Source organism: Typha latifolia, chromosome 12, assembly GCF_019914945.1.
Source record: "Typha latifolia isolate L0001 chromosome 12, TyphaL0001v2, whole genome shotgun sequence".
In the NCBI taxonomy this organism is placed as follows: Eukaryota; Viridiplantae; Streptophyta; class Magnoliopsida; order Poales; family Typhaceae; genus Typha; species Typha latifolia.
Genome location: NC_133097.1, coordinates 691,877 through 719,759, shown reverse-complemented (window position 1 = coordinate 719,759; position 27,883 = coordinate 691,877). Strand labels below are relative to the sequence as shown.

At 35.6% G+C, this 27,883-nt stretch overlaps 1 protein-coding gene across 8 annotated transcripts; it reads left to right on the top strand.

The window, feature by feature from the left end:
• The first annotated feature begins 23 nt into the window (after positions 1-23).
• On the top strand, positions 24-27,883 carry LOC140799382 (V-type proton ATPase subunit a3-like). 8 transcript variants are annotated; one of them, XM_073153706.1, is made up of 19 exons: positions 271-398; positions 3,392-3,453; positions 7,912-7,956; positions 9,373-9,495; positions 9,569-9,676; positions 10,412-10,522; positions 10,629-10,802; positions 11,206-11,343; positions 18,809-18,916; positions 19,119-19,226; positions 19,341-19,489; positions 21,919-22,072; positions 25,157-25,317; positions 25,403-25,609; positions 26,316-26,499; positions 26,580-26,663; positions 26,750-26,943; positions 27,232-27,291; positions 27,389-27,883. In XM_073153706.1, the coding sequence occupies exons 4-19, from the start codon at positions 9,391-9,393 to the stop codon at positions 27,591-27,593; spliced, it is 2,250 nt and encodes a 749-aa protein (XP_073009807.1). In that variant the 5' UTR covers positions 271-398; positions 3,392-3,453; positions 7,912-7,956; positions 9,373-9,390; the 3' UTR covers positions 27,594-27,883. The 8 variants fall into 8 exon arrangements, with proteins under 8 accessions (XP_073009801.1, XP_073009808.1, XP_073009807.1 ...); XM_073153704.1 differs by lacking the exons at positions 271-398; positions 3,392-3,453 and adding exons at positions 3,748-5,715; positions 5,858-6,096; XM_073153702.1 differs by lacking the exons at positions 271-398; positions 3,392-3,453 and adding exons at positions 3,748-5,715; positions 5,853-6,096.

Genomic DNA, 27,883 nt, shown 5'->3' with positions numbered 1-27,883 from the left:
TCTGCCCAAAAAGGAGTCGTCGGTCGTTACTTTTTCTAATCTATTGCTAAGAAGTAAGAAGAAGGGGTAGGGAAGGCGAGGGAGAGGTGAAGCGGCGAGCGATCCCGTCCGACCGATCGGTGACGGGATCCAGTAGAACGTACATCCTTCTCGTCCTTTTGCCCTAAATTGGGAAGATATCAAGAAGAGGGGGAGAGAGAGAAAGGAATCGATCGGAGAAGAAGAAGAGAGAAATGGGGGATTACGACGTCTTGAATCCACCTCGGGGCGGGTGCTGCCCTCCGACGGATATGATGCGATCGGAGCCGATGCAGCTGGTGCAGATCATTATCCCAATCGAGTCCGCACACGTCACCCTGTCCTACCTCGGCGATCTCGGCCTCCTCCAATTCAAAGACGTATGTTTGAACACCAGTTTGCTTCTTCCCTTTTCTGTTTCCTCATCTAAAGATTGATCTGCTTACTGTTTTTGTTTGAAAAATGAGGTAAGACAGAGGGGTTTTGGATTTTGTGGAGATTATGGCGTATTGAGCGTTGATTTGTGGTGATCTCGACGAGTAGGATGAGGCGCGAGGCAAGGGGACCCATAAAGATAATCTAAGTACAAGAAGCGTCTATCAGTAGGGGTGAAAACGGGTTGGGTTGGATTAACTCCGATCCGACCCGCTATCCAACCCGATTCGAATAGAAAATTTCTATCGATACGGATTCGGGTACAGATATAGTTTTTGAAAAAAATTCGGATACGGATTCGGATACGAGTCGGATATATTTTTCGGATTCGGATACGGATATCCGATATCCGTTTACCCGCATATTTTTTTGAATGATTTACAGTTTTTAGTTTGCTTACTTAAATAGTAAATATTAATATTATTACTAATAATATATTATATATTATTTATAGAGATTAATTTATCTAATTTTACATATTTGACATACAAAAAATTTATTTGTTGTAAAACTCTTAATATTTTTGTGTTAATTATATCTAAATAAAATATTATAATTCTTTTAAATTCAATCAATATCCGATTAAGATTCGATTCTCTATTCGAAAATTATACGTATTCGTTTAGTTAGGATATGGTTTTAAATTTTGCTATCCGTCCAATATTCGTATCCAATATTCGTATCCAAATCCGTATCCGAAGTAAAAATATGGATCCGGATATGGGTTGAGCACTATCTGATCCGTATCCAATCCGTTTTCATCACTATCTATCAGTCGAATTCTTAACTCGTGACCCAAATTTGGAGCTCCAATACTATTCAGATTTCTAAATTCCAGTTTTGCCCTAAAAAAACTTAATTCATAAATTTAAATTCCATCTTTATCCTTTATTAAATAATCTTTTTAGTTAAACTGAATATATAATTATTTTTACTAATCAATTCTTAACAAAAATATTATTATTGGAAAGGTCTCATTGAAACCTTAAAATGAGTCTAATATTAAACTATTTTAAGTTATTTTAAATTTTTTATTTTTATTTCGTGTAATATAATCTCGATGCATTTGATTAAAAAAATAGCAATCTAAAATTATTTCTAAAACTTTGAATATCAGTCTTATTATAAAGATATCGATGAGATTTTTCTAACTATATTTTTTATTAAAAATAATAACATTATGAGGATCTATTAAGTTATTTAAAATATAATATATATATGTTAATAATAAATATAGAATCCGGTGCATTAGAGTGCTTCGGGCTGTTAGCTCCAAATATAGAGCTCTCCCTAGGAGATGCTCCGGGCTCTAAAACTCTAAATTTGGAGCTCGATAAAGCTCCAATAGGGCTCCAATGGGGCTTTAAATTTGGAGCCAACTAAGGGGGGCTCCAAATTTGGAGCCCCATTCAAAAATTTGGAGCCTGACTCCAAATAATATTTGACTTTTTGAAACTTTAATTTTGTCTTTTAAAAGTTTCATTTTAATTTTATCTGTATCTTTTATTAAATAATCTAATTAGTTAAACTGAGTATATAATTAGTTTTATTAATCAGTTTTTAACAAAAATGATACCATTGAAAAGATCTCATCGAGATCTTTAAGATGAGTCTACTATTAAATTATTTTTGAGTAATTTTAATATTTTAAATTATTTTTGACTTACCACAGACTATTAATACTTATTGTTTCTATTATTAAATATTAATTTTTTGCTTATATTACTTTAATATAATTTTGGTATTTTTAATAATGACGTGTAATGCTTATTTTGATGTTTATTTTGTATAATTCTTATTTCGATATTTATTTCGTGTAATATAATTTTAATGATTTTAATTAAAAAATTAATAATTTAAAATTATATCTAAAACTATTAAATATTAGTCTTATTTTAAAGATCTCGATGAAAGTTTTCTAACCATATATTTTTTATTAAAAAATAATAAAATTAAGAGAACCTATTAAGTGATTTAAGAATTTAAATATATATATTATATTAATTTTTTAATAAATATGGACTAGGCTCCAAATATAGAGCCCTCCTTTGGAGATGCTCTAACGGATAGATGGAGTTGCGAAATGTTGAGCATTTTGCATGATTCTGAATATATGCATATAATTTATCATGTATAGGAAATCATAAAAGTACATGTGTATATGATGTGATATAATATGATATGATGGCTAGAATGGTATTTGGTCTGGACTGGTACTGGACATACTCTTAGCGTATGACAAAGTATGGTGATGTCTGATGGTTGTACTCTTAGCGTATGACAGGGTACAACTATCATTAATATACCCTTAGCATATGGCAGGGTATGATTACTTTCTTCTGAGATACCTTTAGCGTATGGTAGGGTATGATTTATCTACAGAGATACTCTTAGCGTATAGCAGGGTATGATTTATTTACAGAGATACTCTTAGCATATGATAGGGTGTGCTCTGAGCTTGTGGCATGATGAGTATCGAGTTTGGGGCCGGATACCATAGTCCAGCATGGTGAATGATATTCAGAGTTGAGACGGATGATTATGATAGTGAGAGATATGTGGATTATATCTACCTCTGACATATACGATTACCTAGTGGATGACATGCATCATGCATCATCATTGATGTGACTAGTATTATTGGATCATGATTGTTATACATGATATGTTGTTATATTCGGTGATGTTATATAGTAATTTCATCATGTGATATATTTTTGGTTGAGAATATAATATGCTCATTTATGAGAATTGATTTCATTCCTATATATATCATTGATGATATATATATACATGCTCATACATGGCATCATGCTGCTTTCTCATTCATATTATCTAGTACATGATTTACTCTCTATTTAGCATCACTAATTCGGGGTAAGATCTATTCACTGAGCCTTTTACTCATAATTCTTTATTTCTTTTCTAACCCCCACAGATATTATGATACGTGATACCGACTTGAGATATCCTGATGAGATATTTTAGAGTAAAGATGAGGTGAGCTATAGACGTGAGGTGGTATAGAAGCTAGTTTAACCAGATATTGAGTTGTATCGTTGTTTGTTATATTTGTTCTTTATTGTATCAGATGATAATTTGTATAGTACATGTCAGATTATAGTGCACTCGTGCATTAGTTGTCTAGTTATATCTTGATAATTTGTTGTGGTCTATGTGGGTCTTGCCAGATTAGGTAGTGGTCTAGTGTATATTATTGTGGACATGGATATTTATATGTTAACAGATTTATTTGGTTAATAATATGATTCATTTGGTATTGAATTATGTGAGTATGAATATGTTAGCAGGTATTATTTGATGATGTCATGATTATATGTGCATAGGAGTGTATCTATGCATGACGGGCCCCGCCAGTCCTGTCATGTGCGCCGCGCGTGTCGTGTGGGCGCGTGGGCGTGCACATGCTTATGTCGGGCAGGGGCATTACAGGTGGCAACCAAGGATCATCCTTGATATATGTGGATGCCCCATTGCTGATAACCACCTTATAGTTACTCGAGAATGAGTCTTTTAATTTTAGAACAACACCCCATGTCCTAGTGGCTCTTGCTTTGGCAAGCAAGAGCCTTTAACACCATAGCTCAGTTGGAACTAGGTTTGCTTACCAGATGCCATATTAGCTTGAGAATGAGGGCTTCGTTTATGAACTTAGGGGTGCTTAAGATCAAGGCCGCCTTGTGATAACGGTTTGCAAAGGGTCTGCCAACTACAAAGATGCATCTTCCACACCCTATCCTTAGCTCCCCACCAAAAGTCTCGTGATCGAGGCAATGTTGTTGAGCACTCGGGCCGGGAGAAGAGACATGGCCATGAAATAGATTGGGATTGAGCTTAAGGCAGCTTTGATTTAGACCAGCCGGCCCACCTGCGAGAGAAGCTTACCTTTCTAGAGAGAAAGCTTTTTCTGCAGTTGTTAATGAGGAAATGGAAATTCTGCACTCTTCTCCCAGACATGAGGAGAGGGTTGCCAAGGTATAGGTCCCCGTTGTCGAGGTTCTTGGTGTCGAGGATGGACCTAACCGCCGAAATGTTAGCCAGGTTAGTGAGTTTGCTGAAGTGTATGACAGATTTGCTTAGGTTGATCTCTTGACCGGTGCTTATGCTATCAGCTTCTTTCGCTGATGCTGCTCCAGAGTTGAGATCATCCACAAATAGTAGGTGGGTGAAAGTTGGGCTCTGGAGAGCTAGTTTGATGCCTTGAAGATTTCTGCTGGTGGCTGCATTTTTGAATAACTGAGAGAGAATGTTGGCTCCAAGGATACAGAGGTAAGGTGATAAATGGCATCCCTGTCTGCCCTCTTGGCAGTTTGAAGAAACCGTTAGAACATCCATTCACCTCCATGGCTAACGTAGAAGTAGTGATGCATTCCTTGATCAGTTGGACGAAGACTTCGGGGAAGCTATGGAGCCGAAGGCAGTCTAGGACGAGAGACCATTCCATCCTATCAAAAGCTTTCGAGAGGTCGGCTTTTAGAAGGAAAGCACCTTTGCAATTTTCTGAAACCTTGAGGTAGTGAGTGATTTCCTTGGCCAAGATCTAGTTGTCAGTGATATTCCTCCCCAGCACAAAGGCACTTTATTCCTCAGGTATAACATTGGATAAGAGTGGCATCATGCGCAATGCCAATAGCTTGGCGATGATTTTGTATTGGATGTTGTAGACGCTGATCAGTCTAAATCATTGACTGTGTTAGGGGCGGCACATTTCAGTACCAGGACAATCGTAGCTCTATTTACTGCCTTGTCCATTGTCTTCGCATTGAAGAAGTTTTGGATAGAGAGACACAGCCCATCTTTGTTATCATCTCAGAAAAGGTGAAAGAACTTTGCGGTTAGACCGTTGAGGCCCGGCGCTTTGTTCAGATTGAGACTCTTTATCACTCTGTGGATCTCCTCTTCGTTTGGAGTATTGCAAAGTTCTTCCGCGGCCTCAGCCGGGACTTTTGGAACAACTTGGAGAATGTCCTAGTGTAGAGCTATGATTGGAGGAGGCTCAGATGAGCGAAAGACGGTTCTAAAATGATTAACAAATTCTTGTCTTATATGTCTATCATCATAGGTTCATTCATCCTAGTCTAGTTTGAGACCGTTGATGGTGTTCCTTGTTTTTTGTGAGAGGATGCTGTTGAATGGAAGAATCTACTGTTGCGATCTCCCCACCAAAGCCAGTTAATCCTCGACCGCTGCTTCCAATAGATCTCGCCTTTTATTTGGAGCTCATCATGGAGGCTCCTAAAGGTATCTTTCCTTGTCCCAGTCAACATTTGCACCATAGCCTGATTGGATGTTGTGCAGCTTAGCTTCAATAGCCTGGATTTCTTTCCTCAAGTTGTGCCCATTCAAACAGGCGCCCAACTTTTCATTCTTTTTGCTAGATCAGCAAGACAATCTGATAGGGTGGAGGAGTCGTAGAGGCAGTGCCACTCTGATCTACAGAAACTCAAGAAGCGACCTGAGCGTACCCACCAGTGCTCAAAACCTGAACTTCCTCAAATGCATGCTTAGGCGACAATAGAAGGAGAAGGAGTTTTGGTCGCTATTGATGGCAGGAAGATGGAGAACCTTGGCTTGAGGGAACATGTCTGTCCAACATGCCGAGGCTAAGGATCGATTTTACTGGTCTCTAATTTTGGCCATGTATTGGTCTCTAATTTTACTCTGTTGGTCACATGGAATTAAACAACTGCTGCTATGAGGGTTTTAACTTGACAAGATGAACTTGTGTTTCTAAAGCACATAACTTCCATAAAACTTGTGCATTAGATGATCAAAGCTGTTCTTTTTCTTTCCAGATCTGGTCTTATACTCTATCCCATGAAAAACACCACAATGTTGGTTCGTGTTTTATGTTGTCTTTGAACCCTATTCATCTGAGTAATTCCTATCATTGTTGGCTGCCTCAATAATGTTGGGAGACAGATAGAAAAGTAGTTTTAATGTCGTATCGGTAAGCTACTGTAACCTTGATTGGTAGTGGTATGCAACCTCCAATGTTATTTTTGAGTTCTCTTTTGATCCCCCACTAGTCAGAAATTTGTTAGCTACATGTGGTTGAGGCATTACCAGATGACTGGGGAACTTTTCTTCCTTCATGGTCCAAAAATGATATGCCTTATGATACATATTCTTTAGCTTGATTTTTGTGATTGATCAAACTCTTAGGTTTGTGAATTATATGGGATTTGTTTCAATACAGTTACTTTAGTATGCAACCTTGATGAATTATAGATGCAACCTCTGATGTGTATAGTGGCCTAGAAATCTCTTTTGACCTATGAATGTTGAATTACATCAGAAATTTTCTCATTCTTGCAATACTAGGCTGTCTTGTATTGTATACATAGTTTAGCTCGATTGTTGGGATTGACTGATCTTGACCGTTCAGTAAAATTCTATTTGTGCAAGTTTTTGCAATTCCTTCTTTAAGTTTATTTTTTCTTTGGGCAAGGAAAAAGCATATTCTCTTTTTGAATTATTTTTTACTTGGGTTTTGTGGTTTGAATTTGAGAAATTAAAGCTGGCTGCCAAGTACCCATTAGATGATGTTAATTGCATGACTAGTTGCATAATTGCGAGTATGATATATTGCTGACTCGAAAAAATGAACTACTGTTTATCAACAGTTTCCATGATGATACTGTCAGTTATTCTCAATGGTTGTTGTTCATGTATTTATTATCTTTTTGAAATATTAGCTACTTGCTCATTATTGCTGATTGATCACTTGTTGGAACTTTCACCTTAAACTTGGATTATATAGCAAAAATCTATGGATTTTTGACAGAGCCCCACGGTGAAGAATCTTAATTTCCGCCAACAATGATCCAAAAGAAATATTGTGCCTAGAAGGGTATACAGTCTACACTAACTCATTAGGCTTATGTTATCATTTCTTGTCTCTTAGTGCTAAAGGTTAAATATGAAAATGTTTATTCTGAAATTATGGAATCTATGACAATGAAGTTGACCTAGACGCACTCTGCATACAGTTGGAAATATAGGGATAGACACAGACTTCTTAGTATTTTTTTTCCTTAAGTTATTGTGAAGCTCTGATTTAGCAGAAATGTATTTGTGATAATAATACAAAGTCGATAGTCTTAGGCATATGCTGAATTGGTAAGGTCAAGCTTTGCCTTTTTCCAAATTCATTGATGAGGAAACCATTTTACATTAGTTATAAGGCCTTTATCTAATTTTTAACTCTTTAGATTTGATGAATCATTCATGATGTGACAGTTTAGTGAGAGTTTCTTATTTTTATCTTTGTAGTCTATATTTGGGGTCATGGATTAGATTGTACTTGAACTGTAGCAGAGTTTGGTGAAAGATTGACAAGATGTTGAGAGATTTTTTTTTCCTATGCCTTTTGTTTTAATCTTTTTCTTGGTACAGATTGAAATGTTTATCAGTACTAACATATGATGCTTTCAGCTTAATGCAGATAAAAGTCCCTTCCAACGGACATATGCTAACCAGGTATATCCTATATCTCTTAAGCATTGGCATAAATTTCTAAATTGTTGTTATATTTTCTGCTTGTTCTTTGATGTTGTCTTGTAAACCTGTAATCTGTTGCTATGTATCTCAATGGGATTACCTATAGGGAATGATGGCCGTGCTGACATAATACTGACATGAGGTACAAGGGGTGCCACATGGCACCCCAAGAAACGTCTCCATCATTGGCCTAGAGGGATAGAAAAAGATAATAAGAGGAGAGGAAGAGACTTGTCGTGTTGCCATCGCCATGTTTTGCCACCGCTCTCGTCGTCCCTCTCGCCTACCTTAAGTTAGATTCGCTAACATAAGTTTTTATATGTCCCGTTATGGGTCATCTTCTTCCTCCCGTTCTCTTCCTCTCGACTAGGGCACGATGAAGTGAACTGAGGGCAAAGGTGGGAGCGGCAGCAAGCAAGCAGCGGTGATGGTGAAGGGGCACAACAAGTCTCCCTCTCCTCTCTCCCTCCCTTTGGGCCGGTAATGGAGCCGTTTTTCTCTTGGCATGGTCAGCAAGTGACGCGGCATGGCCGTCCTTGATAGGGAACAAACATACATAGTTTTTTAGTTGCAAAATTTAAATGCTTTCTTATATCATCTAAACTTTCACAATTGTGCAACAATGTAATTGTATGCTCAACCAACATCTTTAATAATTTCAAATTTTGAACTAAGAAGTAAAGATCTCTCAACACACAAGCCGCATTTGATCATCAAATCCCATCTATTATGGTTTACCTCGACATTTTATTGGTTGTCATGCTTGAACACCGACAACTAACTTTATGCATCAATTTGGACTTTATACATCCAGTTGTAAGTGCCACACCACTAAATCTGATCGAAATTGGAACAAACAGTTTGATAGCGAGATTTGCAAATTAATTTGTTGGTCTCATGTTATATCTTAGTATAAATAGGTTTACCAAAACACTGGAAAAAAAAACACGTGCCATCTTTCATATGCCTTGTTTAAAAGGAACAAGATTGGCTTTAATAAAAACATTAAATTCTATCCATTGCAATTGACTAGTTGAGGGCTTAGTGTGATGAGAAAGGTTACCTCTTGTACCCAAGTGGTCATTGGTTTGAGTCTTCTAGTCATGGAGCTGACCTCTCAATAGGGGAATTAGTCAAGAACTTCATTTAATGTGGTTTTCAATCTTCACTGACCTGTTAGATAAAGGGCATGCCTCATGATTCAGGTACATATTGATCATGCAATACAAGATATCATGGATTTTCTATTGGTGGAACGGCAATCATATCATCCCCTATTTTCATTGGCTAAACAGTAGTCTTTGGGAAATTTGTCCTACAGTCTGACTCACGATGAGTGGTTATTTAATTAAAAGTTGATAATAACATTTGCAATGTTAATGAAATTGTTTGCAGATCAAAAGATGTGGTGAGATGGCTCGCAAGCTAAGGTTTTTTCGAGAACAAATGACAAAGGCATATATTTCACCTTCTCCAATGCCTACGACACCAGTTTATATTGATCTCGATGACTTAGAGGTATGCCAGTTATTGAATAAATAGGCAAAGTATATAAATTAATAGTCCTTATCTGGACCTCTGTGTGTACCAGATAAAACTTGGAGAACTAGAAGCTGAGCTAATTGAAATTAATGCAAATAGTGAAAAGTTGCAACGTACTTATAACGAGCTATTGGAATATATGCTTGTTCTACAAAAGGTATGCGTTATCTTAACACAAATAATCCGTATATTGGAGTATCTTTAGTAAATGCTAATTTTTTTATTGTATGCTATAGTTTGAACATAATGGTGTGCTTATGTGAGCAAATGTCCTAGTGCTTGTAATCTCTTTAGCTTTGCAAGTAAATGTCAAATTGCTTCTATTACTAAGAAACTTCTGTCATGATAATAATTGCTTGTCTTTGATTGGACTTTAAATTATTTTTTCCCCTAAAGCTTGTATGTGCATCATTAATCATTAATCAAGAAATTGGAATAAAGGAAAACTCACTTTACCATATCTAAACTTATCCTAGTTAGGGATTTTTTTTTAACACCAATTGTGTTTTTACCTTTTACACCTTACACCCTACCTTTTCAGTCTCTTTGACACAATCCCTCTATCATCTATTTAATCACTAGAAACACCTTGGATTAAATTTAACCAGGGAGCAATTAACAGAGTGGAATCAAAGTAAGAATATTTCATCTTATTTAAAGTAAAGAAAAAGAAGTACCTAAAGTCAATTATTCTTTCTATTTACTTGCATAAGCCATTCATCATCTCCTTGATGCTCTCTGACACCACTGTTACAAAAAATGAGCACAGTGGACCACTAGAAGAGGAAGCCTGTTTCCAATAGTAGGACGCTTATAGAAATGAAAAATCTTACCCATAGTTCTCATCTGTATATTGTTCTGACTTCTGACCCTGACCTGCTTTGGTTTTCAGGCTGGTGAATTTTTCTACTCAGCTCAAAGTAGTGCTACAGATCAACAAAGAGAACTAGAAGCACATCAAACTGGTGATGGTTTTCTTGAGAGCCCTTTGTTACTGGAGCAGGTAGTATAGGGGACAACATTTAGTCTTTCTTATTTATTAATTTTTATTTTCATCTGAAAATTTGCTTCTTTTTTTTGTTGTTGTTTTGTTTTGTTTCTGTTTTCAGGAAATGCTAATGGATCCATCAAAGCAAGTCAAGCTTGGCTTTGTCAGTGGCCTTGTGCCGAAAGATAAGTCATTGGCTTTTGAACGGATTCTATTTCGTGCTACTAGGGGCAACATATTCCTTAGACAAGTACCAATTGATGACCTAGTCACAGAACCCATATCTGGAGAAAAGGTTCTTGCCTTATAAACTTTGTGATGAATTATATATGTTGTGTCCCAATCTTTCTCCTAAATAATCAATTTTTAGTGTTCAAGGATTAGTATTACTCTTTGACCCAATCAATTGAATTGCCAGGTTTAAGCATCTGTTGTATTTGTTTGTGCATATGTGGCGCTTGTGTGGACTAGGACACAGAGAATAAATTCTAGCTGAAACCTATTAAAATATACTTGGCAATCCTGCATAACCTGTCTGGCTTAGTGACCTTAACTTGGTGTTTGCCTTTGTTATATGATTGTTTTTTGGTTGTTTTTACAAATTTATTTTATTGTTCTTGCAATAAGGATAGGTGGTAAATCTCAATTTGCTTTACATTATATTTCATCATGCCCATTGCTTGGCTTTAACATTCTAGGTTGCCAAAAATGTTTTTGTTGTCTTCTACTCGGGAGAAAGAGCAAAGACCAAGATTTTAAAGATCTGCGAAGCTTTTGGAGCAAACCGTTATCCATTCACAGAAGACATTGGAAAACAGATACAGATGATTGAGGAGGTTTGTGCTTGCGCTTTCTTGCATTTTTGACCTTCCTCCCTTCAAACACTTGTTTGATGATTTGTACTGTTAATGAATAAGCTTCAGAACTTTCTAAACTTACACAGAACTTGTGGTTGAATAGCATAACTTTGTGATCCAAGTCAAATGATTATCTGTAGTAATTCTTTCAAGTTTTCACATGCTTCATTGTTGATCTTTAGCTCCTTTTTAGTTCTTCCATTCTTTTCAAAGATCTGCAGGGATTTACTTATATAGGATGTAACTATCATGGTTTCCAGTTTCGGCCGATCTCGAATGGTGTTATAATATATAATAATATTTTATTATATTATTAAATTATAATACATAAATATTATAAATATTATAAATATTATAATATTTCTATATTATATTGTAATATTATTATAATACATAAATATTATATAATATTCGTATATTATATTATTATTAATAATATAATATAATAACATTGTCGTATATTATAATATGTATTTGCTTAAGTGGATATTTGTTGGCTTATATAGTGTTTATAATAGCCATTTGCGGGCTTATATGTCAAGGGCAAAATTTGAGTCAATTTGAAATGATATTAGTATTTATTTATGAAGTGGATACTAAACTAGATTAGAAAAAAAATATAATTTGATGTTTGGTTACTGAACCAAGTTCCTCCGAACTCAAAGCAAATAGGAGCCAAAAGATTTGTTTTTAAACCCTCAACATATAGAATATTTTTTAATCTCAATAAGCTAGGAGTGATCACAACACCTCTTCCTACAACCGTAGTAGTGCTACCTTCATCAAAAGTCACTCAACAACCCTTGAAATTTTCAAGAGATTAAAACAAGAATTTCTCACTAGACATATGTTTAAAGCATCCATTATCTAAGTATCACATGTCAGAGTTCAAAGTTTAGGAGAATATGCACAATATGGCACTTAAGATCATTTTTCCTTCTCCATAGCTGTCTAGTTTTCACAACTATTTTATTAATCTTTGAATTCTTAAAAGCATAGCAATTAGGTCTTATATGGCCTAAAACACCGCAATAATGACAAATAGGTATAAATTTTGATCTCCTCACCTGAGTATAGTTTCTAAATTTGAAGGTATTTTTTTCTCGTTTACCTAAGATGTAGCTTTCATATCCTTTGGATTTCATGGAATACTACAAGTCATGGGTACATATTTTTTGCTTGAACTCTCTTGAGTGCCTATAAAAACAAAACCTGTCTTAGGATTATTCGAATTTTCTGTATACCCGAGACTGTACTTCCCTTTTGCAGTAATTTGAGCATTCAAGATCTCGTTCAGCTTGGTTTTTCCTTTTAAGAAGGTAACTTCTTTAATAAGTCTTTCGGTTTAAGATTTAGACTTCTCAGGAAGGTTATTAAGCTCTTTTTTGTCTTCTTCTAACTTCAAATTTTTTAAAGCTTTATTCAATTGAACCTATAATTTTTCTTTTTTTGATTATGAGAGCTTTAGTTTGCTAGAAGTTTTGATGTAGTTCTTCTTGAGTTCGTATGACTCGTGGTACAGTTTATCATATGCCTTTTGAATATTCACGTCTTCATTATGGTCTTCCTCCTCATATGTGCTCAAATTGTCACGAAAATAGTTAGATGAAACAATTGATGCAGTAAATGCTACAAATTTTCATGATTAGATTTAGAATCACTGCCACCTGACTCATTTGAATCATCCCAATTGACTTTCATTGCTTTCCCTTTTCTTTTCAACCTGTTTGGACATTCTTGAGGAATATTGTAATAACCCAACATGAAAAAAGATTTATGCATGGCACGACATGGCCTTATGCATGGCACGACACGACATGACCGGGCCAGCTAGCTCCGGTGGGCCTACCGGTGCTGCAGCTGCAGCGCCGACATCCCCACCGCCTCTCTCTTTCTCTCACATATTCTCTCTCTCTCTCCCTCTCTCTCTCACACACACATTTTCTTGCCGACGCCGGCCTACCGTCGCCGTCGCTACCGTCGCCGCCGCAATACCACCTTCACCGTCTCTCTCTAAAGCTCTCTCTCTCTCTAAAGACTCGTTCTCTCTCTCGCAATCACCTCTCTCTCTCTCTCTCTCTCTCTCTCTCTCTTTTTCTCTCCTTCGCTTATCGACGCCGGCTTGCCGTTGTCGCCGTCGTCGCCGTTGCCGCCGCCGCTACGGCCGAGGTGAGCCTCCCTCCCTTCCCTTCTCGTCTTCTCCTTTTTCTTCTTCTTCTTCTTCCTCCTTTCCTCTACTTCTTTTTCCTCTGTTCGTTTTACCTTCTCTGGTAATAAAACACGTGTAAAGTACTTATGTTATTTAGTTAATCTAAATTAGATTTTTAGTTTAATTTGTCAAAAATAAAAATATATTTAATAACATGGTAAGTGTAATTAGTGTAATTTTAGTTAATTATAATTATAAATATTTGTACATAAATATATTTTTAACTTCATATATTTTATAAGATTAATACGTCTTTATAATTAGGTATATATATATATATGTGTACAACTTATACATTATTATGCATGTAATATAATAGTAGGCTTACTTAATGTTTATATTACATGATTAAGTAAAGACTATTTTATATGCAACTGTTAATTTGTTTAGTAAGGGTAGTAGTGACAAAGTAATTAAAGTATAATTATGTAATATTATATAATATAGGTGCTTGTATCTTAAATTATATTATTGTACATGGAGCTCTTTTACGTTTTTCTTTATCAAAAGAGATTGACTATTATATACTTAATATATAATTAGCAAACTATGGTTTTATAAATAAATCTACAATTAGAATAATAACATACTAATATTATTATAATTAAATATATGATATAGATCAAATTATTTAATAATAATAAAAGAAGAAATTTTAAACCTAATAAATCATCATATGTTATACAAACGGATCCTAATTGGATAAATAACTAACCTTATATTACTTAAACATTTTCAGATCCCAACCCCTTATTTGAGACCCCTGTGGACTTTGCTAGTGATTTGTGATGATTGATCGGTGGATGTGAGGGATATGTGTATTGGGTCTTCTGATCAAACTATGAGTAGTTTTATCCCCTAAACGCCTTTCTCAAATTAGGATATATTAAATATTATGTACATGCATGTTTTGGCCTCCGATGATTATATATGACTTTATCTAGAGATGATTTCAGGCGAGCATATTTTATCATACATTTAATTAGACTGATCTGAGATATGAGTACATTGGTGATATATAGAGATGATTAGAGATGATTCCACTGTTATGATTGTGTACTGAGATGATCTCTAGCATGAGTGTGTATGTGATAGACGAGCGGGGGGGGGGAGGGGTATGCATGTGTTAGATACATGGTTGGAGACTACATTGCATTTTTTTTTCTCTTGATTCCTATTCTACCTAAATTCCTGTTATGCGTTGACTTGTTATTGTACAAGATATATGCATATGATCTGTTATTTAGAAGGAAAGCATGAAATGTGATTGATTGGATAGTTAATAGAAAGTGTGAGAATACCCGAGTGGGCGCGAGGGTTAGGGCGTGCCTGGAGATGATTGATCGCTCGACATAGTCGCGATCCTGTTGGCCTTACGTCCGAGTTCGTTAGTCTGTGTGCGCAGCAGACATTCAGATACATGCCATTCGCTAGGGCATATGTGGCGAGTTATCCTCACGAGGTTTCTATCAGCTAGAAGGGTGCCCGGTCTGGATGATGTTGATACCCTTGTGGGTGGCGGGGTATGGTTATATTTGAGATACTCTTGCGGGTGGCAGAGTATACTTTGAGCCTTTAGACAAGATGTTGAGACCGGGTACTAGGTGTTGACTGTGCACAGTGGTCTAGTATGATGATGACATATAGAGATGACATTAATGACTGAGATATTGAGAAATGCATATGATTTCATTATCATCTGATTACCTAATTATCGAGTGGTCAATATACATCATATGGTTGCATTTGATATCATCGCATGGTCATAGTCGGTATGCATCATGTGTCATTTAAGAGAAAGTTATGATGATGGTATGACATGGAGATTTGTTTACTTATTGTCGATGATTATATACTTTTATCAATTATGACATGTTATCTACTTTTTATTTATGTATTATTGAGAATACATTTATATATTCATTCATGACATGATACTCTTTCTGATTTATATTATCCAGTACTTGATTTATTTTCTGTTTGGCTTCACTGATTCGGGGGGTAAGGTCTATTCACTGAGCCTTTAGCTCATGACTCTTTATTTTTTTTCTAACCCTCTCAGATATGTAGTATGTGATAGCGACTTGAGATATCTTGAGAAGATATTTTAGAGCGATGATGAGGTGAGCTATAGATGCGAGACAGTATAGATGATACTTTAACCAGATATTGAGTTGTACCAGTATTTGATATTTGTACTTTTTTATATTAGACAATGATTTGGATAATACAGGTCGAATCATAGTGTACTCTTATATTAGTTGTTTTAGTTGTATCTTGATGGTTTGTTGTGGCTTGTGTAGGTCCTACCAGATTATGTAGTAGTTTAATTATATTATTGTGGATTGGGATATTCATATGTTAACAGGTTTATTTGGTTAATAGTATGATTTATTTGATGATGGATTATATAATCATGGATAGGTTAACAAGTTTTATTTGATGATGTCATGATTATATGTGCACAGGAGAGTATCTGTGCGTGATAGGTCCCGCCCGACTTGTCGCGTGTGCCGCGCGTGCCATGTGGGCGTGTGGGCATGCACGTGCCAGTGTCGGGCGGGGGCGTTACAAATATGTCCAAATCCTTTACATTTGTAACGTTGGATACCACCACTAGGACTAGGCCCTTTGTTCTTGTCAAGAGGCTTAGACTTATTGATCTTAGTTGAAACATTCTTTGGTTTCTTAAAGAATTTTCTAAACTTCTTAACAAAGAGGCTATCATCTCAGAATCAAGATCACTTTCATCATTGCTGTCATCCTCAACCTTTTGCACAAAATTCAAAACAAAGAGTGGCTTCGAAAGTTTGAAGATTCCCAACTAGTTGTTCAACTCTAATATCATCATCTTTACTTTCTTCAATAGCAGTAACTTTAGATTGAAATCTCTCAGATAAAGATCTAAGAAATTTTCTAGCAATACGATTTTCAAGAATCTTCTCACCTAGGTTAAAACTAGAGTTAACAATATCGCTAAGTTTGGCATAAAAATCATCGAAAGACTCATTATCATCCATACGCAGGGTTTTAAATTTAGTCGTAAGCCTCTGAAGTTTAGATAATTTGACAGTAGGAGTATTCTCATGTATAGTCTCAAGAATATCCCAACCTTTCTTAGCAACTTTACAATTGAAATTTTTGTGAAATTCATTAGGAGAGACACCACTAAAAATTACATTAAATAATTAGATCCATCGAGCAAGGGAAGTCTAGCCATAGATTACTCTTCCCTATGAAAATCCATATACCAAAAGATCTCTTTCTAAAGTAAGGAAGACTCGCTCTGATACCAATTGAAAAATCTAAGACAAACCCTAATAAGAACTATACAACCTCCTACTTGAAGACTTAATAGCAAATAATGATCGATAAATAGTAAGCAATGCAAACATACGAGATTTATGTAGAAAACCCCAAACTAGAGTAAAAACCATGTGTCTTTTTCACTAGGATCAAAACAACTATTAATAAAAAGCCAATACGAGAATTGCTTACATATTACTCGTTGAATCCCGCACTATATCTTGAAGACCTCTTATTCGCTAAAACCTACGATGAATTGCTTCATGTAATTGATTGTATCAATCTTTTTGACCCTCGAGATCAAAGTTTGAAAAATGGGGATCAAGATCGGCCTTCCGGAAAAACGAGACATATCGGTTGAATTGGCCGTATCGGTTGCCCGGATTGAATCAGACTTTTTAATTATGTAAAATTTAATATATTATTTAAAAATGCAGAAATTTTTTGAAAAATTTAGAAAACATGACAAAGAAATAATAAAATAATAATTTTTCACATATGAGCCTTAAAACTTTAACAAAAGTACTAACTTACTCAAAGTTCAAAACTCGATGAGCTGGCTCTCGTAAATCTCTGTGGTTGTCGTCATCATAATCACCATAAATTTAAAACTAATAATATCTAGGGTCTAATGCTCTAAAAAGTAATTGCATCATATCATTCATATCAAATAGATTTTATTGTCTAAGAATACTGAGGATACGAAAGAGGATAATAACCAGCATATGAATCATGTGATAGTTTCAAACAATGAATACTTGATGAATCATAGTTTGTTAGAGTTCGCTGGAATGAGATTTGCGTTGCCAGAGTTCGTCAGAGTTTGTTGGAGCTAGATCTCTCCGTTAGAAAGTGAGAGTGAGAAGAAAAGGAGAAAGGAGTGAAAGAGAGAGAGCGTGAGTAGAAAAGAGTAAAGAGAGAGAGAGAAAAGCTTGGGGACATAATGGATCTAGCTCGGTTTAATCAAAACCGACCGATTCTAGTCATTTGGTTGGGATCAAATCTAGATCGGGATCGGGTCTAATCAGGATCGGCCAATCCGACGAACCTTGCTTGAGATTGAATGACTTGTCTTAGTGATCCTCGAGACAATAAGTTGTATCAACAAATGATGATGAAACGATCAAGAAGCATCTTTAAGCGCTCAAATCTTTTATCTTGTTTGATCAATGAAGAACTCTCAGCAAATTCTCCACTAGGGCTTCAATCTTCGTTCTTTAATCAAGTTCCTCTCTTCTAGGGTTCAAGGACTTATATAGGTTTGTATTAGATGAGGAACTTAATTCAAGTTAGTCTAGGATAAGTCATTTCCATAGGGCTATTTGAAGGTACGAAATCCCGTTCAAACGCCACATAACAAGTTGGACTATACAGACTAGGCTGTTTGAACACCCGCAAGTTCGGTCAAATGCCTTAAGGTGTCTTGTGCGCTCGGGCATTTGCATTCGAATGCACTTTGGGCCATTAGAACGCCTAAAGCCTTCTATTTGCTCTCGTGAGGCGCATTCGGACGCCCGTGGGGTCGTTCGAACTCCTAAGGAGGCTGTCTGTTCTCAAGCTCATGCATTCAAATGCCTATAGGGGCCATTTGAATGCCTAAAGTGATCAACTGTTCTCAGTCATATGCGTTCAAATGCCCAGGGGACCTTTTGTACGCCTTAAGTGGGCTTCTATCCTTGGGCTGATGCGTTCGAACGCCTTAAAGGCCGTTCGAACGTCGGCTTGAAATCAACTCTATATCATGCTCTTTACACAATCTACACAATTGATATAAAGTTTTGTTCACTTTATTGCCAACAAAATAATGTTACATAATGTTTTGTGATCAGGCATTCAGACATAGTGGAAGCATTCTCTATGTTTCTTATTGTTGCTTGCTGATAATATTGTAATATGAACTAATGGACTTGTGTGTCTGTTAAAGTTCAGGCCAAAGGAAAGATCTCAGAGCTGAAGTCTACAATTGATGTTGGATTGCTTCATCGTGACAACATACTTAAAAATATTGGCCATCAGTTTGAGCAATGGAATCACTCGGTAAGTTATTACATATTTATTCTTTTTCATGTTCATAAAATTACTCCTACATTTTCCCTCTATCTTATTTCATGTGACTTGGCTTGTGGTTCAATTTTTTATTTTGCTAGTTGAAACCCAAATCATTTGGTACTAATATTTAGTGATAGGCATCTTGGATAGTTCTTTAGTTCCATTTGTATCTAAATTTTAATTATTACAGGTAAGGAGAGAGAAGTCTGTTTATCACACTTTAAACATGCTGAGCCTTGATGTGACAAAGAAATGCTTAGTTGCCGAGGGCTGGAGCCCTATTTTTGCAACAGGCCAGGTACCTCAATGCCCTTGTAATCCTAATGTCTCTGGTATTATTTTGCCGCAGACCTTCATGTTCATGTTGTTTTTGTATGGGCTTATTAGTATCTCTCTGCATGCACTTCTGCAGATTCAAAATGCATTGCAGCGCGCTACCTATGCCAGTAACTCCCAAGTTGGCTCAATATTTCAGGTTCTTCACATGAAAGAATCTCCTCCTACATATTTCCGGACAAATAAATTCACTTCCGCTTTTCAGGAAATTGTTGATGCTTATGGGTTAGTTCCTGCACATTTCCAAGCAAACATCTGAAATTGCAGATCTTGTTTGGATAGTATTACAGAATCAATAATATTATACTATTATTGGCATTATTCGGCTGTTTTCTGTGAATAGGTACCAATAATTCTGGGGTACTGAAGAATCATAGCTCAAGGAAACATTTACTCAACCTATGTTTTAGAATACAAGTGATTAGATTCACAGGTTTCAAAGTTTCGATATTTGTGAGGTGTTTAAAGACTAATAAGGGCTTGATATTTGATGCCACAGACATTGTTGTCAGCTTCAAGTGATTAGGAAAGGATAAATATTTTAAATGTCATTCTGTTGGAAAAGGCTAGAATGTCTGCATTAGTGCTGTGATAGCACTTTAGAATGCAGAAAATTCTCAGTGAGAGAACAAATTACGATGTATCTTTGCTTAGAAGTATTGGATTAGGTTCCTAAGCATAGTAAATACAAAAGCTATAAGCGCTTATGACCTGAAATTGTGTTCCATTTATTCGTATTAGTTGTTATGTCTACTTCTGATGGTTAGTCTGTCCAGGAATAACTTCATGAATGCGGTACAAGTTAAAATTTGAGATGGATATCTGGTTAATTGAGGAAAAATAAAACAATTTGAGGAAATAGTAAGTTGTCTTCTATTTCTATGATGTCAGCATTAAGTATAGGCATTGAGCGCCTCTTATGAATCCAATAAATGCATTGAAATAAATCATGGATGATTTCCCAATGATATGTTCGATCAAATGAAACATATTCAATGGAATCTTCTCTTTCTTGCAGTAATTATTTCTTTTTGATTTAGCACTTATTTCATAATGCTTTCTTTTGCCAACGTCAATATTTGTCAAACCTTGAGAAGCAAATCTTCAAAATGATGTATTTAATTTGATTTTTTAGGTTAAACTTTAATGCACCATAGGATAGAGAAGATGTTTTCTTTTTGAGTATGTTATGCCAAATTATCAACCAACGATGGCCGTGCTAGTGGCACACCCCACCGTGCCAGTGGCACACCGTTGTGTGTGCCACTGGCACGCATTTAAAATATTTTTAATAAATTTTTTAGGATATTTAAAGATGTATTTTGGTCTTTGATATGTCAATTTTTAATTTTTGGTTTAAATATATGTATTAAAAGTTTAAAACCTACAGTATAATATTTTATCTTTAGATTATTTTATAAATAACATATTTTATTAAAGATAAAGCAACAGTTAAATATAAATATTATTCAACACATACTAGGATTGAAGACATTCATTAAAACTAATATTAATGATTGAACATAATATTAATCGATAATAATTTAATAATTAAAATTAATATCTAGTTGAATGTAAAATGATGAGGAGAATCAAATACTTCATTTGTCAGCACAAGAATAACATGAGAATGTTGTATTAAATACTGTCAATATTATTCAAAACTCATTCACTGATAGTATTGTTCGTTGTAACATCTCACATAGTCTTCATATAAATAGAAATTTTATAATTTTCCTATGATATGATATGAATGTTGAACATGCATGGGAATAAACGGCACCGGGATAAGCATAGACACACCATAAGTATATACAAATTGTAGATATAGAGTATAATAATGGTGTTCTGACTCTGGTGGGTGTGGTTAATATGATGGTAATTATGATGAACTCATATCATCCTATGGGTACACTTCAACTAATGTCCTGTTATCTACAAATTCAAGTCCTCTGTAAAAATAATACCTTTGAAAAGGTTGTGTAATAGGGAAGCATGTTTCATCTCTATTATCACCGCTACCAGACTGAGTCTCGTTATTATCACCATCATCATCATCATTATCATCTCTAGTCTCATTATCATTAATTTCATCTAAGCCTTCTAAATGATCAATTGATCAGTTGATTTAATAATAACTGATGAAAATAGGAAAAATTGAAAAAAAAATGGCTCCATATGTTTTAACCGATAACTTCTATCTCTCTCTCTCTCTCTCTTGGTCTCTCCTCCCTCGGGCTAGGGCACTCAAAGTGCTCGGGCGACAGCGACAGCGACGGCGAAGGCGATCGGCGACGGCGGAGGCAAAGGCGAAGGTGGGCATCTCTTTTTTTTTCCCTCCTCTTACAACATGGCCGATAAGTGTTGGTCGGCACGGTCTGTGCCTGTGGCACGGCCATCGTTGCTTTTGCTTATCTGCCATTATGTAGACACACTACTTTGGAGCATCCATATTTTTTTTTTTTTTTTGTTTGTCTTGAGGAGGATCTTGAAGCAACTTTATGTTATAAATGTACACACTGACCCTCCAATAAAACTAGTAGCTGCTGATATATAAGCAATTCTGACTTTTTAATATGATGAAAAGATATTCTATCTCGGATGTTGCCTATATGAAGGATTTATAGTAATAGCAAATTCTATGAAAACTGCAGGGTTGCTAAGTATCAAGAAGCAAACCCTGGTGTATACACCATTGTTACGTTTCCATTCCTATTTGCTGTCATGTTTGGAGATTGGGGCCATGGCCTTTGCTTATTATTGGCAACATTGTATCTCATATTCCGGGAAAAGAAACTTTCTTCACAGGTCAGCTCTTTTAAGTTCTTTCATTATTCTTTTGACTTCTGAATACTTCAATTGTTCAATTCCTTGGGCTTTTCAAATGTCAATTATACATATAAATTCAGCTAAGGAGAACTCAGAAGACACTTATCTAGACCATTTGCTTTGCACTTGCAATTCAAAAGTTAAACAAATCACTGACTTCTGAATACTTCAATTGTTCAATTCCTTGGGCTTTTCAAATGTCAATTATACATATAAATTCAGCTGAGGAATCAGAAGACACACTTATCTAGACCATTTGCTTTGCACTTGCAATTCAAAAATTAAGCAAATCACTGACTTGATTTCATATGCCTTTTAGCTTCAATTGCATCCCTAAATATTGTTTGTAACTTCTTATCTATGTGTAATATGCATGAGTGCTTATTCAAAATTAGGTGAATTCTATTCCCTACATAATGTGCAAACATAAAATTTTAAAATTTGAAAAAGTGCAATTCTTTTTCTACTGTTGTGCTCAAACATATAGACAATTTAGTTTAGGAAAATTTATAAATAACATTTTGTACTTTGCATTTATTATCGTTTACACACTGCCATTTAGACCTCTTGTTCCGATTCTTGCCTTTTTCTTTTATTGCCTAAAATGCAGGGTGCTCTATACCCCTTTACTATTTTCCACCATGAATGGGAGAAAGTCTATTAGCTTCTAGTTTCTCAGTTCTTGCTACCACAATAAAAGTGGACTACTTAAGAGGATGCAATTGGGATTCATGGCCTTCTGTACTTAATCATACTACATTATCTGCATTGTTGAATGTTAAAATTTTTGGTTATATCTTTTCCTTGAAGTGGAAAAATTATTTGGTAGGAAACTTTTATTCATATGTAATAAGTCATATGCAATAAACTATACTGTTAGTGATACAATTCGGACTTCACTAATGACGTCTCGAGCATGGATACACTTTATGGGTATCTTTTATTCTTATTTTTGTATGTTGCGTTCGAACGCAGATGGAGTGCGTTTGAACGCGCTTGTAAACGCCTGTATCAGGTTCACAAAAATAGAGAATGTGAAATGTGCGTTCGAACGCAGATGGAGTATATTCAAACGCGCTTGTGAACGCCTGCATCAGGTTCGCAAATACAAAAAACGCAAAATGTGCATTCGAACGCGATCAGGTGCGTTCGAACGCGATCGGCGAAAATCTACTATTTTAGGATTAATAATCGTCATTTTTTGAATTGTTTGGTTAGTCTCTAAAAGTGTGGATGACAACCATAGAATCATTATTGATGAATTGAGTTTTTGCTTTGTCTCTTTCATCTTCTTCGCTCCCGTTCTCTCGATCCCCGGCGACACCGCTTCTAACCTCTCTCGACCGGCCAATCACCCTAGTCCCTTAGGGGCGGCCCACTCTTCCCCTTCTTTCAATCTATCCAACACTTGCCATAATCCTTCCATCACTTATAATCCTTTCACCACCACTTATTCACCGGTGCCACCCCATTAACGTCGGTCCACCACCATCCACCATCATCTAGGATCTCGTGCCTCCATCCACGGATCCTAAGACAGACCCCCTGACGTTCATCCACTAATTGGACGATATCTCGAGATCCCTACATCTGATTTGCCTGAAACTTTATTTATTGGAAAGCTCTTTTCCGGGGCTACAACATATTAAATTCTCACGTCGATCTGATGACGGTATCTTTCGAGATCTATTTCTGAAGTTCCGTATCAGATTCTGTCCAGATTTGGAAATCGGGAGAGATCGAACCTTATCCTAAAGGGGAGATCGTATCAGAGTGAAATAAACACTAAAACAAGAATAAAAGACACCCCTAAAGTGTATCCATATTCGAGACGTCATCGGTGATTTCCGAATCGTATCAATTAGGTTTGGATTTCATTGCTGGATTTGATAATCAGAAACTAGCCCACTTACTTGGTTTTGAGTTGTGTTCAAAATAAGTGTCCAATAAGTGACATGTTAAGATGTATATCTTGCACGTAGTTCAACCTCTATGTAATCTATTGCCACCAAGGCTCTAAATATCGATATCATTATCAACATCGGTCACTAGAAAAGAATGATAAATATCAGTACCAGTTGTAACTACCAATGAAGCACGGAACCGGATACAGGATACAGATATGGGATATGGCAAATTCTCAAAAATCATAATACAGTACGTCTCGGATACAACAATAAATAAATTATATAAACAATTATATTCTAATGACAACCTATACTTGTATATGTGCAAAAAAGAAATTCATATTCTATTGACAATGTACAAATAATATCTATCATCTACATAAGCATATAATAGTAAAAATGAGAGTAGTAAATATTAAAGACAATTAGACAACGAATGCATCAACATTCAACAATGCACCAAAATAAAAATAGTAGATATCATTGTATTCAATATGAGCAACTCGTAGGGTCATGGCATTAAAGTTTATAAAGTACATCTACCAAATAATAAAGTTTACATCAACTGATCAACATTTCACAATTTTCATAACATCAAAACAAGAGTAGCCATAAGTCAGTAGTGTAATTGGCAATGACATTAATCATTCATCTCCATCTAAGTTATTCTCCTCATTATCTTCATAAGTGAATATGATGGACTCCAAAGCAGGTTCATCAAATGTGAGGTTAGAATTAAATGAATCTCCTCCAACATCCCACATTTTGGTCTCCCCTCCATATACTATGTTGGTCTTCTAAAGAAAAGACAGAGATTATTGTGGACAAAAACTAGAATTTTCGCTAGTTGTGGAGTAATCTTGTTTCTCTTCATTGAGTGAATAAATTAATATGTGCTCAAATTCCTCTTATAATATGATGATGAACACAGTTGTCCAAGTGCTTTTTAACTAATGCAATAATCATCATGATAGTTGTAGCTGTTCTTGTTTCTTTGTTTTTTCTTGAAGTCTTGATTGATAAACTCTATGATTTCCTGAACAATTCCAAGCTCATTAAAATTTTCTTTTCTTTTCTCCCTAAATATTGTTCATTTACTAGTTTATATGACTGCTATAATAATTTAATGATTATTAAATTTGTTTGGGATTCACAGAAGCTTGGAGATATCATGGAAATGATGTTTGGTGGGCGTTATGTGATTATGATGATGGGACTTTTTTCGATTTATACTGGATTAATCTACAATGAGTTCTTCTCAGTCCCATTTGAGCTTTTCGGTAAATCAGCCTATGCCTGTCGTGATCCTTCTTGCAGGTAAGTGCAAGTCTGTTTAGAAAGATATTTTTTTTCTGATTATTTTGTAGGTTATGATTTTTGTTTTCCTTTGTCTTTCTCATAGAGATTCTACTACAGAGGGTTTGATTAAGGTGAGGCGTACTTACCCATTTGGTGTGGATCCTGAGTGGCATGGTAGCCGTAGTGAGCTGCCATTTCTCAACTCATTGAAGATGAAGATGTCTATCCTCATTGGGGTAGCTCAAATGAATCTGGGCATTCTATTGAGTTATTTTAATGCAAAATTCTTCAGGAATAGCATTAATATTTGGTAATTGCAATAATCTAATTTCCATTTTTAGTTTCCATACTGATGATTCACTGCTCGATTTAGTGCTCACTGCGGATCTGATATCCTTCTCCTTACTTTGTTTGTCTCAGAGTATGGCTGTGGATATGGATAGCATCTAATCTAATGGATCATATTCATCCAATTTTGAAAATGCTACCTATTGTGAAATTTTTTTGGTTCCAATTGTTATAGATTTAATAAGGTCTGGTTTCTCCTTTTTTTCTCTCCTCCCACATGAACACACTCCCTATACTTGCTGTACTTATTTAGTTTCTATAAATTTGATGTTAGGTTCAGTATTATGACTTATAATCTGCTACTTTGTGTATTGTTTCTTATGTGCTTCTACTAGTTGCTGAGAGGACAATTGAAATTGTCAAAGACAATCTACTTCTTTCAGTCAAGACTTGAATATAACTCTGGATGCATTATTATCACCTAAACAACTAAATCTATCATGAAGGGGTCTTAGAAAGCTATCTGTATGGATCATATAATCATTAGAACTTGAAAGCGTTAATATTTTGTTTAATCATCTTGAATGCTCAGATTATAGTAATCCTCTGAGGGCATCGTTTAGAATGCTAGTCCGTTTTGGTTTAACCTTTCTTAACTTAAATATAAGTTTATATTCAGTAATGAACGTATAAGTATATAGTTAATGGCTTCAGCTGTTCTGTCACAGGTATCAGTTTGTTCCTCAGTTAATCTACTTGAACAGTCTATTCGGTTATCTGTCACTTCTCATCATTGTAAAATGGTGCACTGGGTCAAAAGCAGATTTATACCATGTAATGATATATATGTTCCTCAGTCCAACAGATGATCTTCGTGAGAACCAGCTATTTCCTGGACAGAAAACACTGCAGGTTTGTTATAATTTTATATGCATCTCTATTAGATTGTTCTGTTCATTTTTACACTAACATGCTTATCATCATGTGGTTAGCTTGTGCTACTTCTTCTGGCTCTTATTTCTGTGCCCTGGATGTTAATTCCGAAGCCATTGCTTTTGAAGAAGCAACATCAGGAGGTAATTATTTGTTCAGATTGCCTTTTTGTTCTTGAGTGACTAGGTTCTTAAATCCTGCTGATTAGTCTTTATGATTGTTAAATCAGAGGCATCAAGGGGAATCATATACCATGCTTCAGAGAACAGAAGAATCACTTGAGGTGGACCATGATCACAATTCTCATGAGCATGAGGAGTTTGACTTTACTGAAGTTTTTGTGCACCAATTGATACATACAATCGAATTTGTCCTTGAAGCTGTCTCAAATACTGCGTCATATCTTCGTTTATGGGCTCTAAGGTATCAAAGTGATCAAATTGTTCTTGAGATTTCCTTTTTTTTCAGTATCTGCTATATATTTAGGAAAAATTCACCGGCTTACTATGCAAGATTGAAGTCACTAGGCTGTACTAGAGAAAGAACACGGTAAAGTAGACAATCTGCTATCTGCATATGAAAGCAGCAGCTTAGTTTAGTATCCATATGGACTTCATGTTCCTTTTATTCCGTATTGTTATCTTATTACTACTTTCCTCCATGATCTTACACCAACAGTAATTAACAACATATTTGATGTGCTGCCTGCAGTCTTGCCCATTCGGAGTTGTCCAGTGTTTTTTACGAGAAAGTCCTCCTACTTGCTTGGGGGTGAGTTTCCTTTATTTGATTCATTTCCTATAGTTATTATTCTTCCATCTAGTATTCTTTTCTTCTTATTTGAAGTGAATAACTGGTATTTCATCAGGTACAATAATATCTTCATTCTCATCATTGGCTTAGTCGTATTCATCTCTGCCACTATTGGTGTCTTGCTTGTGATGGAAACTTTAAGTGCATTCTTACATGCCTTGAGGCTTCACTGGGTGGAGTTCCAGAACAAGTTCTATGAGGGTGATGGATACAAGTTTGCACCATTTTCTTTTGTATTGCTTTATGAAGAGGAAGACTAGGTACCATTGTTCTGTGGCATTTGGACTTGCTTCTGCTGCCAGAAAGAATAATCCTCCTTTTACTGGGGAAGAATGCGAGAATTCTAGTTCATTTGTGTCAAGGAACAAAGCTGAGCTTCTTCTTTGTTGTGAGCCATGTATTATTGCACATTTATGTAGTCTCAGCGAGCATGCTATTCATGCATATAAGCAAGTTATTTATTTATTTATAAATCTCATATCAACTGTTCATTTTCTAATCATTTTCTAGAAAACATAATGAATAAATATGTCTGGTAAATTTTGTGCCA